At 43.3% G+C, this 21660-nt stretch overlaps 1 protein-coding gene across 10 annotated transcripts in view; it reads left to right on the top strand.

The window, feature by feature from the left end:
- LOC144785024 (uncharacterized) overlaps positions 1-20740 on the top strand; it is a 409707-nt gene extending 388967 nt beyond the window's left edge. For 9 of the 10 annotated variants that reach the window (XM_078664142.1, XM_078664148.1, XM_078664147.1 and 6 more), the window contains one exon: positions 19702-20740. In XM_078664142.1, coding sequence (XP_078520268.1) covers positions 19702-20349 — 648 coding nt within the window. In that variant the 3' untranslated portion in view covers positions 20350-20740. The remainder of the gene's footprint in view (positions 1-19701) is intronic. The other variant, XR_013601741.1, reaches the window with a different exon arrangement.
- Positions 20741-21660: the final 920 nt, after the last annotated feature.

The raw sequence follows: 21660 nt of genomic DNA, 5'->3' as shown, positions 1-21660 counted from the left end.
AGACCAATTACATGCCATAGCTGGAGCCACAAAGTAAGTCTTTTTCAGCCAAAGGTAGAACTCATGAATTTGTTGTTTGTAGGGAACAGGCCATGGCGGTGTCTCTGGTTCTCTGGAATTCCGATAAGAAATCCTCAAAGCTGATGAAGTAGCCAGACGCAGTTCGATCTATCTTTGATAGCTCAGCAAGTTTTGTGGAACTGGCAGATGACTCGTTTTGAGACACATTCACAAAGACGCTGGTATTTGGCCCAATTGAGATCTGGTTTTCACTTGATGTTGTTCAATTTCAAGAGGTACAAGTTGCATTCTATTGTTGGTAACTCCTTCACTTTGTGGATTTGAGTTTTCAAAAGTTATCAGTCTTTCCATCTAAACCTCCTGTATGGTGAGAGGAGATCAACGGCTACCCAGGAGGCCTACTGTTGAGAATCGGCCACATAGTGTGGTTTGATCAGATCAATTGAGACAAATCTCTGCTCTTTACAACCGGGAAGTGGCAGAAGAAGTACTGTTCTTGTTCCTTCAACAGCCAGGACAGGTACAAGGGCTCTGTAAGATGGACCAAATTCATTTTTTATACACAATCTTTTCTCTGACCAAATCCCCAAACACTGCCACCAAGATTTACTTGTAAGCCAAGTCAGATTGTAAAGGGTCACAGTAGTCCACATACACACTTGCGAGAGGTCTGTCTGATATCAGTAATGGTGTCTGAGGTGGACGCGCTACGGTGCAACCTTTCATCTTCTGAAAGATGTTGCACTTGAGGACATATCCCTTGGTCTGTTTTGCAAGACCTGGTCACGAATAATGCTGCGTCAATAGTGAAATTGTTGCAGCAATCCATGCGTGTGCAGAACCCAGACCCTTGTGTGCAGCTAGAATTAATTCTAATCTGCGATCCATGGGGCAGATTTACAATAACTAGCGCATCCCTGTATATTAGCAGGGATGAGCCAGTTATTGTACTTGACGGAAAAATAGCCATGCGCCACCATGATTGCACCGCATTTATAATGAGGCGCACAGTGGCGCAAGGATAGACAGATGAGTCACGCATCTGTCAGTGTAAGGGTGACGCAGTGCTGGAGTCATGTCGCAAGTGTGACGCAACTCCAGCACTTCCAGGTGGCAGCCTATACTTGCTGTGCTGCGTCACTCCTTAAGCCTGCTACAAGCAGGCGTAAGGTTTTGACGCAGCGGGGTCGTTAAAGTGACTCAGTGAAATTTTGTAGATTTCACTGCGTCACTTTTAAGAGGCTTCCTTATGACGGAACGCCCACCCTGCATACGTTAAACCTGACACAGGTATAATGTAGAGCAGGGCTTTACAACGTCACGCATATCCCTAGATGCCCCATGTTGTGAATATGTCGCATAGAGGCACATTGTTTACGATGCTGCTGCATCACAGAAGTGACGCAACAGTGTCGTAAAGATGTTGCAAGGGGCTTGTAAATCTGCCCTCATGTTTGGTATTACTCTATCCCCCACTCCTGGAATTTGAGCATATGGAATATTTTGCACATCTAACTTGTCAAAGTACTTGAGTGTAAAACCTTTTGGCAAGGCAGAGCTATTACGCGTGGCAATGACAGCTATAACGATTGTTCCGTCTTTCCTGGATCACTGATACAACATTGACTCCTAAAACATCGAACTAAAAAAATATCGAGTAAATAACATCATATACAAAAATATCTACACCCAATACACAAAACAGAAACGATACAAACATCGATAAAAAAATCGTTAAAAAAAAGTTAAATGGCAAACATATCAACAACAAAAATGAAGAATATAAATAATATCGACAGCACAAACATCGATAAAATACATATAACTATACCAAAAAATAACATTTAAACAATAATAAACAATTTTTAATAATTACTCAAAAAACATATTCCAAACATTATAAACAAACACTAAAACAAATTACAAAATGAATAAAACTGAAAAACAAACAAATACACTGAAAAACCAAAAACAAATAAATAAACAAACAATACAGCATGAAAGAAATCACAACTATAAAAAATAAAAATATATATCATATATAAAAAATATATGATTTATTTACATACAAATTTTATTTACACTATATAAACAAAATAAAAATAAACATTAAATAAACATAATTAATAATAAACAAAATAAATAATAACTGCTGAAAAATTCAAAAAAGCTCTCTCGACCAATGAATTTAAACTACACCAACACAAACCAATAAAACACTAACTAATTTAGTAAACTCTATAAAAGCAATTAATTAATTAACACAAAATTCATCTTTCAACAGACAAACACTGAAGAAGCACAACACTTTGCAATACAGCAAAAAGACATAAAAAATTATACAATCAACTATTCACAAAAAAGCTCCCATTAAAGGTAAGAACAAAACTTTTTAACTAAATAAATAAAATTACCTTAAAAAAATAAACAAATTAAATACAAATAGACATGTTTTCTTTTATATGTTACAGATTAAACTTCACTAAAACTCCACCTAGAAAATTCAAAACAAAGGGGCACATTACGATGGCGAAACGATTGCCACCCCCGGGCCGGCAGTCGCAATCGTTACGCCATCGTAAAGAAATTTCCCACCGCCATATTACGATGACGGTGGGTACTACGGCAGACAGAAAGTCCTTCGGTCGCTTTTCTGCCAGCAGGCAATCGTTACATTTGCCTGCCGGGCTGAGCAGGGTCTCTAATATGGTGACGGTGCCTAGCAGGCACTGTCCCCATATTAGGATGTTGATTGTTAAGGGCCTTTCCATGGCGGCAACACTGCCATGGAACGGCTGGTGGGGATTGATTTGGGGGGCCCGTTGTGGGCCCCCCATGTGTCTGGAGATGGTGGGGTGCACTTGGGGGGTACCTATGGTACCGCCTACATTTTGCTGCACCAAGTGGCAGGCTCGCTGTCAGCAGCACCCGCCGCAATGTTAAAATGTGGAATGCGACCACCAGGGTGGCGGTCGCATCCTAATTCGCTGTGCGGGACAGACGCATGTCTGGGGGCCAGACCCAACACCGTGGGGATGGCGGGCGGACTCAGGTCCGCCACCATCCTAATAAGCCCCAAAGATCTACTTCGAAAACAACTACAAAATCAACATTAACAAAAAATATAAAACAAAGTAAGTATATGACTTAACCAACAAATAGAGTAAACTAATGAAAACTAATACATTTAAATTAAAAAACATAACTAATAAATACTTTTCTTTTAACAGCTTTTACAGATTTCAACAAAATAACATCAACGAAATAAACTTCATCAAATAAAAATAGTAAGTATTTTTTTTACTAGTAAATAAAAATAGAGACTAAGGGGTCCATCAGGATGGCGGGCAGACTTTGTCCCCCGCCATCCTATCGTGAAATGGACCGCCCGCCATAAGGGCAGGGGTCCTGTGGGGGCCTTTAGGATGCACCCACCACAGTGGCGGGTGCATCCTGCATTCCTGACATTGTGGGGGGCGGTGCACTCAGCACCGCCCGCCACAATGCCAGGAAGGCATGTTGTGCACTTTAAATAAACATAATTAATATTAACCAAATTAAATTATAACTGCCAAAAAATTCAAAAAAGTTATCTTGACCAATGAATTTAAACTACACCAACCCAAACCAACAGAAAACTCTAACTAATTAAGTAAACAGTATAAGAGCAATCAATTAATTAACACAAAACTGATCGTTCAACAGACAAACATTTAAGAATCACAAAACTTTGCAATACAGTAAACAGACTGAAGAAAAATACACAATCAACTATTCAGAAAAGCTCCTATTAAAGGTAAGAACAACATTTTCACCAAATGAATAAAATTAGCTTTAAAAAATTAGCAAATCAAATACAAATATAACACGTTTTCCTTTGTATGTTACAGATTAAACTTCACTAAAACTCCACCTAGAAAATTCAAAATAAAGATCTACTTAAAAAAACTACAAAATCAACATTAACGAAAAATATAAAACAAAGTAAGTGTATGACTTAACCAACACATAGATTTAATTAAAAAAACATAACAAATAAATACTTTTCTTTTAACATCTTCTACAGCTTCTACAGACTTCAACAAAATAATATCAACAAAATAAACTTCACAACTAAAAATAGTAAGTACTTTTTTTACTCAAACAAAAATAGATACTAAATAATTGAAATATCAAACTAAATGTAACACTTTTTCTCAAACCAACAGAAAAAAATAAAGCAGTCAATAAAACACGAACATCATAAAAATATCCAACAAGAATATTAAAGCAAGTCAAATGTAAGTTGTTCCAAAACTTTATAATAAATATATATATATAAATATATATATATATATATATATATATATATAATATATATATATATATATATATATATATATATATATATATATATATATATATATATATATATATATCACAGATATACAAAACAAAAGTCAGAAGGAGCTAAATTCATCACATCACGAAATGGAAAACTACTTCTGTGCTACATGGCCTAATCTTGCACGCAAGAGTAAATAACAGATAAAAAAAACCATTGGAAATGTAGTAAATACTACTCCAATTCTTGCTATGGGAGAGCCACAACAGTTGAAACAAATGTTGTTAATGTAAGGGAACACAACCATCCCCCCAATATCATAGAAATCAAGGTCAAAGTAAGCCTGGAAGTAGTGGGCGAAGTGGGGCTACGCGGAGCATCAGAGAGCAGAGAAAAAAATCTGTGGTGCTCCGCTACGCCACTCACCTCCCACCCACCCTATTTACAATTAATAAAACTTTTTAAAAATGGCTTTAAAATAAATAAAAAGAACCTTACCTTAGCTCTGGCATTCCTGGGCAGCTCTCCTCCTCTTCATGCGCAGTTTTCACCGTGAACGGGATAAAGAGGAGGAGGGCTGCCCGGAGACGCCGCAGCTAAGGTAAGGTTCTTTTTATTTACTTTAAACGCGTTTTTGAAAAGTTTTATTAATCGTAAATAGGGCGGTGGGAGATGGGGGCTGGCCAGCTCCGCTCCGCCGCGGAGATTTGCCTACTCCGCTTTCTCCGCGGAACGCGCAGTAGGCAAATCTCCGCACACTACGCGGGCGGAGCAGAGCTCTCGGCCCACGGTTAGGTCAGAGATGCAAGCAGCAGCTCCCAACATACCAGTACCCAAATATTAAAAAACTTACTGACTAAGGTTCCTGAACATGTGACAGAACAACTACCATCCACCCCCACTCTAAAATGATTAATAGCCAGAACTAAATGAGCTGCTGCTCAAACAGCACCCACCCTCCCCCAACTTTTGCAGAAATGAAAATATTACAGGAATACACTATCACCCAAAAAGATGAAAAATTAATTCTTCATGACAATAACAGTCATGAAAAACTAATAATTATCTTTGCCACCAATAACAACATTCAAAAGTTAAAAAACTGCAAAACATGGATGATGGATGGTACATTGAAAGTTTGCCCCAACCCTTTTTATCAAATCTATAACATCCAAGGCTAATATGAAGAGACTAGCATCCCCTTCATATACGCACTACTCCCCAACAAGCAAAATACCAACTACATAGAACTCCTTATAATAATAAAACAATACACCAACAGCTACTTCCCACAAATTTTTTTTTACTTTGAACAAGCAATGATTCAGTCAATTTAAAAAATATACTCACACACTACAATACAAGGTTGCTATTCTCACTTCAACCAAAGTATCTGGCGGCACCTCCAAAAATCTATTCTAAGTATAGATTAAGCCTCACATAGCAACTTTGCTAACCAAATCAAAAAATTAATAGCCCTAGCCTACATACCATCAACTGAAGTAGACAACCACAATAATGTACTTCTTTAAAGCCCTTTCTACCAAGCCAACGAAGGAAAACTAACACCCTTCCTTGACTACTTTGAAGACACCTGGGTGTGAAGGCTAAATAGGTCAGGGTACCGAAAGCAACCAAAGTTCCAAATCCCCTGGTGGAACATCTACGATAGCACTCTAGCTCAAAAAGCTAAAACTAATAACGCGGTGGAAGGATGGCATTATGCCTTCCAAGCAACAATAGGAAGAGGACAATCAACCAAAAAAGAACAGAGCTAACAAGCCAGCCTTAAATCGGGCTCGCCGCTTGACCCCTGCCCTGCCAAATTTTTGGCCGGGATGGCTGCGGTGGTAAACCCACTGGTCAACCCCCTTCACAATGCCTCCCTGAGGGAGGGGAGTGTCCCACGCACCTGGAAAAGGGCGATGGTGATCCCCCTCCTGAAAAAGCCTGGTTTAGATGCCGAGGTTCTGGCCAACTACAGGCCAATCTCTCTTCTCCCGGCTCTGGCTAAGATCACAGAGAAACATGTGCATGGCATCTTGTCCGGTTTCTTAGAAACAAACAATCTACTTCACCCATCCCAATCCGGATTCCGTCCTAATTTAAGTACGGAAACGGCTTTGTTGGAGGTCTCGGAGGTCATTCGGGAGACTTTGGATGTTGGTGGCAAGGTCATGCTGGTCATGTTAGATCTGTCGGTGGCCTTTGACACCGTCCCCCATGAGGCGCTCCTCGCCAGGCTTCATGACATCGGCCTTAGGGGGACGGTGCTTAAATGGTTTACATCTTTTCTTGAGGGCCGCCGCCAGACGATCTGGGTCTCCCAGAGCTCCGCTGAGATGCCGCCACTGGGAGTCGGAGTTCCACAGGGGTCTGTGTTGAGCCCGACGTTGTTTAACATTTTCCTGTCCCCTCTGGCGGCCTTGGTGGAGGCTTATGGGGCCCAGATCGTCTCATACGCAGACGACACGCAACTTCTCTTCACATGCGGAAAAGATCAGGCATTTGATGGAGAGAGCATCCGGGGGTGCTTGGGAATGGTCTTCGACTGGTTCCAGCGGAATAGTCTGAAGGCCAACTCCAGCAAGTCAGAGGTTTTATTCTTCGGCTGTGCCACCGACCCTGAGTGGCAGGAATGGTGGCCGTCGGATATGTGTCCTCCTGCACAGTCATCGCTGGTCGCCAAAAACCTGGGAGTCAAGCTGGACAATAAGCTTATGTTGAGAGCGCATGTCCTTGGTCTGGCTGGCACCTGTTTTGGCATCTTGAAGATGCTCCGCAAGTTTTTACCACTGCTATCTGTGGAACACAGGCGGATTACTGTGCAAGCTCTTATTGGATCCAGGTTGGATTATGCGAATGCCCTCTTTTTAGGTCTCCCGGATTATTTGGTCCAGCGCCTGCAGGTGGCGCAGAACTCTGCTGCTCGTGCCATTTCTGGCCTTCACAGGCGAGCACGAGTTTCTGGGCTGCTGCAGACGCTTCACTGGCTGCCCATCCGGAAACGGATCATGTTTAAATCTTTGACGCTGATGCATAAAGCACTTTGTGGCTCAGGCGCTAGGTATTTGCAACGGAGGCTGTCCTTTTACCGTCCAGCCCGCTCACTGCGGTCAGAATCTCTTTTCATGGCCGTGGTTCCGCGTGTGAGAAAGGCCCGTACTGGGGGTCGCTCCTTTAGCTTCAAGGCCCCTCAGCTTTGGAATTCGCTTCCGTTGGTTTTACGTAGCACCTCTAATTTGCTTCAGTTCAGGAAGAGCCTAAAGACCTGGCTTTTTAACCTCTAGGCCTTCTATTTTCTCCCCTTTTTTTGCTGTGTGGTCTGTTATTTGTCTGTTGTGTTATTTACACTGAGCTGCATGTGGAAAGCGCCGGGACACTCTTTTAGAGTAGCCGTGCGCTATATAAACACAATATAACATAACATAACATAACAAGAGCTAAGGCTAGAGAAATCCCTAACTAGAATAGGCCCTAAACTCAGTAAGCAAACAAAAACAATGTATGAATACCTGCAACACAAAACTCAACTATTTCCAACCTCCAAAAAGCTGGAATACCTAGACATGATAGGTAAATCTATACTTTAAACAAGAAACAATGCTAAACACCAAAAAGCATCTTAAAATGACAAAACATTTAAACAACATAATTCTACCCTTTTTTTTAAATGAATAATTATAATTATGTAATTTGAAAATTTTAAAAGTACAGATAAATATATGACATAATATAATTCTAAAACAATAAATAAAACAATTTAAAAACATTTCCCACCCATAATAATACAAAATAATTTACAGTTATGTTGCAGTAGATGGTCCTCAAAAACAAACAAATCCATAGTAGATAAATCAAAACATGAATCCATTGGAAAAGCACTTGTGTACAAATGAGATTTGTATGCTATGGGTACGGTTTGGCCTTCGTTGAAAGTGATGTAATTGTATCCTGCTTGACCCAGGGCTACACCAAATTGGTGCAATTTACACGTGTGTTTAAGTGTGTGTAAGCTATCATGTCACCTTGTATGGAACAGGGAATTTCTGTGTGTTCTTGTGTCCAATGGTGAGCTGAAAAATCAGGTCTGATTAGGTCGTAAAATAGTTTTACTTTTTCCGCGTAATCCAAAATGTATGTTCTGCCAAGATTTAGGAATCCTAAAATGGATTATAGACCTTTCAGAGTCTTTGGCGGTTGGAGCAGTGCACAATAAAAAAAATTAAAAATTGGCTGCCAGCTTTTCCCTTCACTTGAGAGCTCATATCCCAAAAATAGGACATTGAGATAGGCAATTTTTGATATTTTTAAATTGAATTTGTAAACCAAAGTGGCAAATTCCTGAATTATGTTTTTCACCCTGCTCAAGTGCTCCAATAGTGCATCGTCCGCCAGATAAATATCATCTACATAGGACAATGCATCCTCATCCCAATTTTGAAGTAGCTCTGATACTCTTGCTGAAAACAACTCAGGACTGTTCTTATACCCTTGGGGCAGTTTACAAAATTGGTGTTGCGTGCGTAGGGCCGACAATGCTGTCAAATATCTGCTTTCAGGCGCTACATTCTGGCAGATGAATCCATTTGAGATATCTAGAGTTGTTTTGTATTTCTTTCGCAAAATGTTATTCATTAATGCAGCACTGTGTGCATTTTGTACTGCAAATGTTCATGTGCTCAAATGCATGCAATCTAAAACTAGACAATATGAATTGTCGGGTTTTATTACTGGAAACAAAGGATTATTCATTGAAGAGGTGCAGTTTTCAATCACTCCTTGGTATTCAAATTGATCTAGGATATCCCTGACTTGTTTATTTGCGTCATATTTTATTGGGTACTGCCTCTGTGGAGTTGAGGTAGATTTTAATGTGATTTCATGGTGAGGTGACTCAGCATCCCACGCTACATGATTGCGGTAAAGTGCGGGAGCTAGCTCCCACTCCTGAGCCTATGAGTGTTTGAGTGACTCTGGAACCATATCGGAAAATGCTGGTAATATTACATCTTTACCTTTGGGGCAATCTATGACGAACTCGGTTGGAATATTTCACAGCCAAAAGGATATCGTATCCATATGTCTGGATCTCTCAAAAGAGACCTTTCACTTTTTTGGGTATGTCTCCCTCCACTTGGAGTTTCATTTCGTATGAACAATGTTAGGACCCTTGTATCAGGTGTTTCCACTATGATATTTTCCGTCAATGCTGCTGTCACCAAAAATTCCATCAGGTTCCGGTGAGCTATTGTTCCTTCTGCTGCTCTGTCTAACATCGTCAGAGCCCACTCCCTTGTTCAGAAGCAGAGTCTTCAGTAGCCTAGGCATGACTTATTTTAAGGCCAGCTACCTTCTTCTTTTTAAATTGTGGTTTAGTTTTAGGGTTTTCCTTCTTCTTTGATAATGTAGTGCAATGTGGGTCTTTCTTCTGTTTGACTCGCTCTTTTGATCTATGTTCTGAGCGTCTTTGCCTCTCTGAGGAACGACAGGAACGAGTATCAGTATCCTGATACCTGTCAGATTTTTTTATGCTAACCTGGTTCCTAAGGTTATACCTCTTCTCAGAGGGCTCCTGTTGAGGAGACCCATCCTGGGATCTTGGTGACATTTGTTTATTATTATTTTTGGGTTGTTTATTATTCCATTTCTTCTTCAAAGAATCGGGAGCTTGCTTTGAGTTATCCTTTTCAGAATTACCTGGCACTCGTGGTTTTCCAGGTTTGGCTCCCAAATTATCGCTACCCAGTGAAGCATAGGTTTCTTCAATAATTGTAAGTAGTTCTCGCTCCTGTTGTCCAGGAGTGCATTACCTTAAGCACTAGGTACAAATCAATAAGGGGTTATGACCAAATTACCCTCCTGTACCTGAGCAAAAACAATCAACGATGTAAATCAAGAAAAAGGGGATACAGAGGGATCAATTCAACATTTATTCTCAATCAAGGTACAGCTAATTACCCTGATGTTTCCAATTATTTTTACATACATTATATATCCAAAAATCAAACTCATATACGTGTCAAAATGGTGGGGCAGGGCACAAATAAATACACAGTTGTATATATACACTTCATAGGTACAGAACATAACATAACAATCACTCTAAATCACATTTCAATCACATTCATATATAATACAATAATATATACATTATATACAACATATACAACGTACACAAAACATACAAAAGAAAATACAAAAAGATGTACAAAAAGGTAACAAAAAAGTACCCCTACTAAGAGCAACAATATTCTCACAGTGTACACTCGAAACTTGAAAAGTAATACACTCAGAAGAAATCCCTAATGCGCCTAAGGCATAACATCTCTAACCAAATTATTCTCTAGGCACTTTATCTTTTCAAAAGGACTCAAAATGATGGGACTCCTCGTTGATATGTCGACACAGTCGCGGTCGCGTTTCAGCGAGTTATTCCTTTAGGCCTCATCAGGACAAGGGTAACATTATCTCTAAAATATTAATAACAAACATATAAATCTACATCCAATTCTATCAATATTACACTAGCCCCTCAGTGACCATGCAGTGCCAGGAAGGTCAGGTGGTTAAGGTGGACACCGAAAGAAAAGGAAGGGCCAGCAAACAAGTTCACACAAGCCTAATCTCTGACGGAGTGCCATTAAGCAAATATACGAAAATAGCCGGTATGCACCAAGCCATCACCCACATCATCCGATAACAAAATTCAGGAAGTGCACGCTAAATACCTTAAGTGAGAGAACAACTCTCTACAAATCCTGCCTCACACTCTTCAATCGCTGGTTACGCAGGTGAAACCCTGCAGCCACCAAGCTCATAGACTCGCTACAATCCTGGGAAAACATAGGCAGAAAACGAGTTCTATAATTCCTCACAAAAATTCATAGGAACATCAAGCAATATCAGTAGCTCATAGGTGTTAATAAAAACATGTGACATAGATCGTACCTGTAACAACACAGTCTCACAGGGCTCAAAAAATCATCAAATGTCCACTTCTCATTATTCACAAATGGCAGGCGTATAATTCCTAGTGAAAAACCACATACAGCAACAGTTCAACAACTCTCTCGTAACCAAACACCGTTACAGTGCGCACTTTACAAACGTGCACTATCGTAATCGAGGGTTAAGGAGGCCCCTTGAATCACATACCTGTTAAAACGGGTCTCTGTCACGCCACACAAGTCTCCAGCAATTCAGTCTGTTCTCGTCCACATAACACGAAAAAAATGCGCCTCCAACGGACGTATAAAAGGACGTTCAAATTGACGTCACCTACGTCCATCCGGCAGCATGGAGAGCGGACTGAAGTGAAAGGCGTCCTCATGCTAGAGTTACCGAGATGCAAAACCAAAGCGCAATGAAGCCATAACAAACTAAAGAGGGGAGGGAAATCAACTCCCAGCAGATTAATAAGGGCTGCCTCCAAAGCGGTTCCTCCAAGATGAATGTGCTGATCAAAGAAGCGATCCAAGTGACAGATGGAATCGCATCGATCAAATCGAGGGACCCGCTGAGGTCACAGTGAACCTTGCGGGGTCAAAATAAAATTAAAATAAAAAGACCGGAAACACAAACGTTCCTCTCCAAAAACGAGCGACCAAATCGGAAGGGTATGGTAAAATGGGCACTTAATCGCAACCCGGCTAACAGTCACAGGTGCCTCAGACTATAACAAAGAACCACAAAACCTACAAGATATTCCTGGCTCTGCATGCTCGCATCCGGGTGAACACTCAGAGTACATATATCAAGGTATTGCAAATGAAGCCTCTCAAGCATACACACAGAGAGAATGAGGAAAAATCAGAGAGCAAAATCAACAGTATCATGAACATATAAATTCAATGTACCAGTCAACATCATCATTATTACCTCTCGAAAACAGACAGCACACACGGACAGAGGACACTGAAAATCAGTGTCCGAGATGTACCTTTCCTACTAGTTCTCTCACCCTCCTAAATCTAAGATAGAAATGCAGGACTCTGTACCCGACTACTCTATTCGAGAACACACAAAGTATCTAAATTAAAGCCCATTATTCATCTTTATCATTCAAACCCTCAGTGGTGGTATGATATCTTTCTATCATTCTAGCTTCTGTGCGGTTCAACTTAGTCTCCAGTTCTCCCTTATTACTTGCTTTGATCACCACTAGTACTGACCAGACTAAATCATCTTCACTGTGTCCATGTTCATTGAAGTGCTGCACCAACGGTGCTCCCAGGGTCCTACATCTTATGCGAGACTTCTGCTGGCAGATGCGCATTTTAACTGCTTGGGTGGTCTGGCCAATGTAGGCATGCCCACACGGGCGCATCACCACATACACCACATTTTTGGTGTTGCGATTGGAGAAGGACTGCATGGTACGAGTCTTATTATTGATTACAATAGTTTTAGAATCTATTGTGCTTGCACATGCGGCACAGTTGGTACACCTGAAGAGTCCCACCACTGCTGGCAAGCCTAACATGCTTCTGGTGTCTTTTCTGGCCTGTGGTTCCCTATTCACTCTAACAAGGTATTGTTTTAAATTCCTACCTTTCTTGAATGAAAACAATGGCTTCGGGATATTCAAATGTTCGATAAGTCTCCAATTTTTTGAAAATATCTGTTGAACTTAATTGGCTTTGGGATTAAAGGTCAAGACACAGGTCATTTGTGTTACATCCGTTTTCTATTTTGGGGTGAGCAAGGTCTCACGTGGGGTATACCAAGCCCTTTTCAGGGCAGCCTTTACTAATTTCCCCGATGCTACCTTCACTTTTATGTTACTTAACATAATTGTTGATACTTGGGCAAAGTTACCCATCAGTTTCATCCCCAAGTCCAGGGCAGGTTCTGCACGTACTCCTTCTGTATTTGTTTCAATACCTCGGGTATATTGGGGTGATACAATCCTCTATTGGGGGAGCCATCCCCATCAGCAAGCAAATTGTTAACATTGTGTTTTTCCGTCTGGCCCGTATGGGGGAAATACGGCTTCCAGTTATGCTATTTTTTGTGCTATCCAGAATGGAATTTACTCCCGCTTGGTGGGCACTCTTCCTATAATTGCGTTCATTGTTTGTGAACTGATAGTAGAAGTAGTCAATTGAGGTTAACCAACTGGAACACGCCGCGCAGGTTGTAGTGTGAGTGTTCGCATGACGAACCGTGTAAGGTTTCACTATGTCTCTGTAAAGCTTACGTAATTCTGCGCTGTCAATGGATCAATGTCTCGGTGCAGTGTGTATGCAGCTAGGACCAGCCATGTCGCTCCGCCTCTGCTGAGTGGTCAGTCTCACATTTACTGTGGTGTGTGGGAGAGCGCCTTTAAACCACTTTATATGTTCCTGGTATGTTAACAGGACTTCTATGTCCGCGTATGAGGAATATTCTTCAGATATTTCATCCTCAATGTAAGTATGAAATGTTTTGTGTGCGTGCGTCTGCATGTGGGAATTTAACCCATCAATAGAATACCTCTGTTCTGAATGCAATGTATGCATCATTAATGAAAGAACCCCACATCCCGCTGAGGTGAGGCCATGGTTTATTAATCTAAAAGTAACTGCATGTCTGCAATTTTCTAAAATATTAAGAGCCCCTTCCGGCTCACCATCCTCCTTAATTTGACCCCTGGTACAAGCATCCCTCTTGTAAGACATTGAAGGAGGAATTAGTAAGGAAAAGAGATAAAGTTTGCACAATGTGAGGAACTATAATCCTTTAAGCTTGATTCAACCTACAGCCGATACATATGGTGTACCTACTCAGCTGAGGCGGGTTTCCTTGCTCTCTCTAAACATCTCTGGTTGAATGTGAGTAATGGTTTATGAGAAAACGTGACTGAACTACTCAGATTTGACTGTTAAATCAGAACCAACCCAATGTTGGCAGTGCCATGTCATGTAGTTCCTAAAAATACATAGGATCTGCGTGTTTGTTGGACAATGTAAACTAAGGGATTGGTGTCAAGACTGATGCTGGACACCCCTGCAAGATATGTTGGCCCATAGACCTGCTAGTTCACAGTGCCACTACATTACGACTGCTGCGCCCGCGCAAAGGCAACATGAAGGACGTTCAAATGCAACGTCATAACCAGGCCTTTAAGTGGGCCGGTTCTCCCATCTGCTCCGCACCGGCAGTTATGAAACGCAGGGGCCTTAACGAGTCCCTATTGGGCTCTCCACCTTCACCTCCAGGGTGGCCAAAAGTTGAAAACAAAAATGCCTAACTCTGTGATAGTACCATCTGTCACTGATTTTGAGGTACCTACAAAAAGAATCATCCGGTCCGTATCATATAGTGCTAACTAGACCTGGTCAGTGAACTTCGCTCCATTGGCGGAGTTTTCTGCACTCTGCGCTCCGAGGAGCTCGCAGAGTGCAGAAAACTCAGTTTCGCAATGTGGAGCAGGGTATTTTCTCTGCTCGCGATCACGAACAGTACATTCGCGATCGTGAACAGTAAGTTTGCGAGCGTGAGCTGCAGCTCGTGTAGAATTTCTACCCGAGCTGCAGGAATTCCAGCACAAACTGCAGTTTGCACTGCACTCTGCAATTCGCTGAACTTCACAGAGTTTTTTGTAACTTCACAGAGTTTTTTGTAACTTCCTTTTGTGAGTTCCTCATAGCAAAACTCTGCGAACTAAACCCAGGGTTAGTGCTAACTTGAGCACCAGTTGCATAACACAAGCACACATTCATGTTTTTAATCACAGGAAGAGACTCAAACCTGCTGTCCCAGCTCGAAAGTTGGCAGCTCTAGCCTCAGAGCCACAAGCTCGCACACAAGAAAGGAAGGCTTTTGCGTTATGATATACAACGAAGTAATACTTGTTGCTAATTTATCTCATATCATTTACAAGCATTGTCAACAGTCCTTGTTCTTTGTAGGTGCAATGATACTTGTGTCAAGTAGCTGCATAAATGGACAGAAACAGCCAAATCCCAGTGGGGTGGTACACTGTGCTAAGTTCAAATGTTTGGCACACGTGTCTAAAGTGTCTAAGGCCATGCCCTCAATTACATCTGACACACCCCAATGATACCTCCCACAGTTATTTCAGCCCATTGAAAGCCCTGGCCATTACGGACACCAGTTGGTAATTTCTCATGTGGACACTCCCACATAGCAGAGGATAAAACCAACCCCTTCCATGACCATCATCCTTTGCAAAACCAAGGGCCAGACACCACAGCTGTTAGGAGAAGCAACTTATCACACGGCAGACCATCACACCCACCGATCTCCACACACCAATACTTTTCACCCACACACCTGACACACCTTACACACCTACATCACCACCTTCCTCTCTGCACTTGTCTCATATTTGTACAGCATACAACATGTCACAGATAACAAAATGCCCAAATTCACAGACAATGAGTTGTCAGTGATGGTAGATGAGATAATTAGAGTAGAACCACATTTGTTTGGAACCATGGTACAACAGACCCCACTTGTTAGAAAATAACAGATGTGGGAGAGGATTGTCAGCAAATTCAAAGCAGTAGGTACCGCCGTGTGCACACTGCGTGGCGTCAAGAAGAGGTGGCATGACCTTAAGAGCAGGGTCAAATACTGCGTCAACAGGAAACATGAGGCGGCTCCGAGAACTGGTGGTGGCCCTCCCATTCCACCACTAACATTCACTGTATGGGAGGAGAAGGTGCTTGCGATCGTGATTCCAGTGAGTCTCACAGGAATAGCTGTGGGAGTGGAGACTGGTAAGTACCACATCACACTGTCAAATGGCTAGCCTTTCCTGCCCCTGCTTTACCTTACAGGTAGGTAGCCATCTTACTAGGGAGGGGGTTGTTATTGTTATTGGTAACTGGGACTTATAGAATGCATGTTCACCAACAGGTCTCTTAGGGCTATGAGAGAGAAACTAAACCTCACCATGATCAGCATGTACATGCAACGGACTTGGCCTAGGTTGTGCCCCAGGATTCAGTGAAAAGTAGCGTATTACGTTTTTTCCTAAATGGGAGGAGGGTAGGTTCCCTATGAAGGTTTTCTGGCAGCCCATTCCACTGTTGCAGTATGACTACAGAAAAGGCTCTGCCCCCTTTAGAGTTTGTATTGAAGTGCGGGCAGGCCAATAGGCCTGCTTCAGATAATCAAAGGGTACGTACTGGCACATAGTTTTTGAGGCGCTCCTTAATGTAGGGCCTGGCCATGGATGGCTTTGTGGGCTATACAAAAACCTTTAAACATTGCTCTCTGTTTGATAGGGAGCTGATGCCGCTGCTGCAGTAGGGAGGTGGCATGTGCTCGTCCTAGGAGCCTAAAGATTAGTCTAGCTGCGTTGTTTATGGCAACTTGGAGTTTGGTTAGCAAATTCTCAGGGAGGCCAATGTACAGAGCATTGCCATAGTCCAACCGTGACACGATCATTGCCAACACAGCCATCTGTAGTGAAGTAAATGAGAGGAGGGGGCAAATCTCCGCAGCTGTCTCAGGAAGCCTACACATGTCCCCGGCTCGGTGGACACCTGGTACGACAAGGAAAGCTTGGCATCTATTTTTATGCCAAGACTTTTTATGACTGGGACTGGGGTGGGGGTGGTACCAAACTCTTGTGGCTAAAAAAGGTCACTCCATGGATTGTTTCCGGTGGTAATGGCTATTACCTCGGTTTTGTCAGGATTAATTTTAAGTGAGTTGACTGTCATCCAGTTGACAGTGTACCTGAGTATATTTTGCATGCGTGCGTGAGCCAGGGGGGAGTTGTCCATCTAGATGATTATTTGTGTGTCATCAGCGTAATAGAATACTTGGCACTCCATGTGGGCCAGATCTAGATGTTAAAAAGATGGGGGGCTGCGCTGATCCATGGGGGACTCCGCGCGTTAATGCACCGATGTTGGACACCAGATCAGCCAACTGGATCCTTTGGGAGCGGCCTGACAGAAAGGACAAAATCCATTGATATGCCAGTCCATGGATGCCCAGGTCTAATACCCGCGACAATAGTTGGTCATGATTGACCGTACCGAATAGCGTGGATAGGTCTAGTAGGACCAGGGCGCATGGCTTCCTGCTGTCTGACGTAAGTCTAAGTTCATCCATCAATGCCAGCATTACCAGCACTGTGCTGTGGTGAGCCCTGAAACCTGCCTGTCGCACCTGGAGCAGCTGTTCTTCCTCAATGAAGTTTGAGAGAGTTTTCAAAACATGCTGTTCCACTACTTTTGCCAGAAAGCTGGGAGATAGATGTTATTCTTCAGGTTGGCTACATCCGCCCCTGGTTCTTTCAGCAAGTGAGTAACGCTGGCTTCCTTAAAGTTGACTGGGACATACCCCATTTCCAGTGACCGAGTAAGCAGATTGAGGACTTCGCTCTCTACCCCAGGTAGAGCCATTTGAAACACCCTTGGACAGGTGTCTGCTGGAGAACCAGACTTGGCACGGCCCATTAGAAGGCTTAGTGAGTCATGTTCAAGCCTTGGAAAGATGGTGAGGGGCTTGCCGTGGGCATGGGGTGTAGGGTCCACAGCCAAGGGGCACTGGTCGATGGGTCTGTTATGTATGTCCATTAGGATATCACTGACTTTATGGAGGAATAAGGACTGGAACTTATTATAATCTTCAGGGATGGCAGGGTATTTCTGTTCTTATATCTGCCTAAGTTCTTTCAAAATTCGGAAGGTTTCCTTCTACTTGTTATCGACGACCAAGATCCTGGTTTCGTAGTATTCAGGCTTCCTGGTCATGATGGCTTTTTTATATGTCGCAAACACAGCTTTATAGTCAGTGAGAGCCACTGGGTCGTACAATCTGCGCCAGGCCCTCTCATATTGGCGCAGTGTTTGTTTCTTCCCCCTCAAGACCTCGTTAAACCAGGGGGCCCCTTTGCTTTGTTCCTAATTCTCTCCCGTCGTGCAGGTGCCACCTTGTCTATTGGCTTCTCTTAGCCTGTCTGTGAGGGACTCGCTTTCCTGATCAAGGTTTCCCAGCATGTGCCTTTATGGGGAAGTTTTATGCAGAATACCCACTAGGTCACTTTCCTTGATTCTGTTCCACCCTCGCAGCACTTTCCATTCTGGGGTGGTGGTGCCGGTCGACCAGCGAGTGGGACCAGGCACCTGATCAGATAGTGGTCCAACCAAGTGCAAGGACTGATATCCATCAGGTTGTTGAGACATGACAACAACACTACAACTCCCACAAAGCTCTCTGGCCTCCCTCCCAAACAGCATGGAGCACCCTCCCCACCGCAGAGCTGTATGGAAGTCATCTCCCTCCACAGTGCCTCCTTACAGGTAGGTAGCCAGCTCATGCACTCTGGCCTCCTTCTCAAACAGCATGGAGCACCCTCCCCACCCCAGAGCCATGTGGCGACCATCTCCCTCCACAGTGCCTCCTTACAGGTAGGTAGCCATCTTACTAGGGAAGGGGTTGTTGTGACATGAGTACAACACTACAATTCCCACAAGACCCTCTGGCCTCCCTTCCGAACAGCATGGAGCACCCTCCCCACTCCAGAGCCATGTGGCAGCGATCTCCCTCCACAGTGCCTCCTTACTGGTAGGCAGCCATCTTACTAAGGAGGGGTTTTCGGGACATGAGAACAACACTAAGACTCCCACAAGGCCCTCTGGCCTCCATCTCAAACAGCAGGGAGCACCCTCCCCACCCTAGAGCCATGTGGCAGCCATCTCCCTCCACAGTGCCTCCTTACAGGTAGGTAGCCAGCTCATGCTCTCTTGCCTCAAACTTCAACAGCATGGAGAAATATGACCACCACATCCCTCACTTGTTAGCCAGCTCTTCAATGCTCCATATGTCACATCCAATCCACACACAGCTAAGCTCACGTATATGTCACATAAATCACACTTAGAATCACAAAGTCCTATGTAAAGAAATGCTGAGCCCGGTCACGATATGCGCAAAATGCACTGTGTTAGTCCCAGTTTAGCAAAGCATTAAGGCTCATTTGCCCACAATACATTCATGGACACTCATTCAAAGAACACAACCTACATGATGTGAATGCAAAATGACCCACAGAAATTAGGAAATGTCTGCATAGGTGAGATTTATTATGTGAAAAGTCTACAATATCCATGCCTAAACTAAAGTGGATGAACAACAAGTTTGTAGATGATAACATGTCCTTTGAAACACATTATATGTACGTGTTAAATGGTTGGTATTACCAGGTACCTCGCAAACAAGTAATGAATGTAGCTCAACATCATGTCCTACTGCCGATAAACTGTGACAAATGACTAGTATTCTCAATGCTAAAACTATGGTCTTTTCTATTAAAACATCAAAAAAAATTCACCAATGTTATAGAGTGTACTTAACATTCTGACAATGTAACCTCTGTACAACAGGTGAATCACAATCAACAACTGGCAAGACCACCACTAATCTGCAGAGCCAGTCTACCCCCTCTGGAGCATGAACTCTCAGATGCTTATTCTCTCCAGTTCTCGGATGAGCAGCACCAACCTGGCCCTTCAGGCCTTCCAGGGCACACTCAGTCTCAGAGCCTCTTTGGCACCACCACCCCAACCACAACTACCAGCACAGCAGCAACAACAAAGCTGAGCCTTGCACCAACTACCTGTGCAGCAACCATCACCACCACTGCCTGCAACACTGTCTCTGTCTCTGAGGTTACCAGCACCACCACCCGCAACGAGGATGCTGGGGATAGTATGTCAGTGCGTGTACAGCCAAGGCCTCAGGTCCGAGTGTACAGGGCAGGAGGGAGGGCAACTGGGTGCCAATCACAGGAGGACACTGAGACTGAACCCCTGGCCACTGTCACCAGAGTCCTTGGGGCATACCAGCACAACCAGGGACAGATGGGCCAGGTTGTAGATGAACTGCGTGAGCTCCGCCTGCTGCAGAGGTCCATAGACACCCGTATGGGACAACAGGTAGATCTCATGGGCCAGCTTGTGAGTGTTCTGAAGGACATTCATGCAGCTCAAGTAACGACCCCCACCACCCCTCTCCAGTGGCCAGCCTGCTGATACTCCCACCACCTCATTAGCGGCCACAGGGAGGGATGAGATGCAAGCCACTGACTCCTCAGACACCTCTGAGTCTGCAGCAGAGCCCCCCCTCCAAACATGGGCACGGACATCTGAGAAACATCACAGGACGATCTCGCTGCAAAGTACCAAGCCAAGCCAGGACACTGAGCCAGCCATAATGTCACCAGTGTTGCACAGCACATTGACTTTGTTGACCACCCTGTCCCGCATTGCCATCTGGATGGCGTGAGTTTGTTGGACTGTGGATTTCCACTATTGTGGTGACTACTCTGTTTGTCTCTGTTACCATCACTGATAACTGAAACACTATGTATGCACAATTAACATCTCACTCACCATATGATTGAAAATAAACCCAATTAACACCTATGCCTTTGTGTTAGTGTATGTTTATCAGAGTAAGTACAATGTAAACTCAGATTTCAATGTACCACAAGATGTGATTGTAACAATCCATTGATAGGGCGGAGGGACCTAGAACGACACATAAAGAAGATAACATTGAGTTGTCATATGATGGCAGAACAGCAATACACTAATGGTCAACACTGTACAAGATACATATCAGATAACACTGACCAACACCATCAACATAGTAATCGGGTAAGTGGAAATACAAACACAGTGATGCACAACGTGCCCCACAGCAGTGTGCAAACAACAGCAATCATCCCAACACATCATTAATGCTACTGCCCTAACAGCAAATCAAACTGTAACAGTCATAGTTGCTCAATGCAAACTTACCCTCAAGGGAAGTAGTTTTTGATGAGCTGTTGACGCAGGTCAAGACCTTCCTCCTCAACACCTTCATTGTCACTGGGCATGTGTAGATTTGCAGCGGGTGGTTCCAGCTGCTCATCATCGTCCTGAATAAGGGAGATCTCTTTGTGCAAGGCTATGTTGTGGAGCATGCAGCAGGCGACTATGATTTGACACACCGTATGGGGAGAGTAAAGTAGTGCACTACCACTCTTGTCCAGGCACGTAAATCTTGCCTTCAGAAGTCCAAAAGCTCACTCCACTAAACAATGTGTCCTCCCATGGGCATCATTGAAGTGGACTTTCCCTGGAGTCCTTGGATTCCTCACTGGGCTCAGCAACCAAGGCCAGTTGGGATACGCTGAGTCACCTACTTGTGAGAAACACCGACCAACAATGTAATTGAACTATTTGATGAGGCCAGCGTGTCACATATACACCACATTTATTGACACAGCTCACTCACCAACAAGCCAGTCCCTCTCTGGATGAAGATTTGCCATCAATTGTGGGATGATGCTGTTC

The sequence above is a fragment of the Lissotriton helveticus genome, chromosome 10, assembly GCF_964261635.1.
Source record: "Lissotriton helveticus chromosome 10, aLisHel1.1, whole genome shotgun sequence".
NCBI lineage: Eukaryota > Metazoa > Chordata > Amphibia > Caudata > Salamandridae > Lissotriton > Lissotriton helveticus.
The sequence above is the reverse complement of the archived record's forward strand: the minus strand, read 5'-3'. Positions and strand labels throughout refer to the sequence as shown.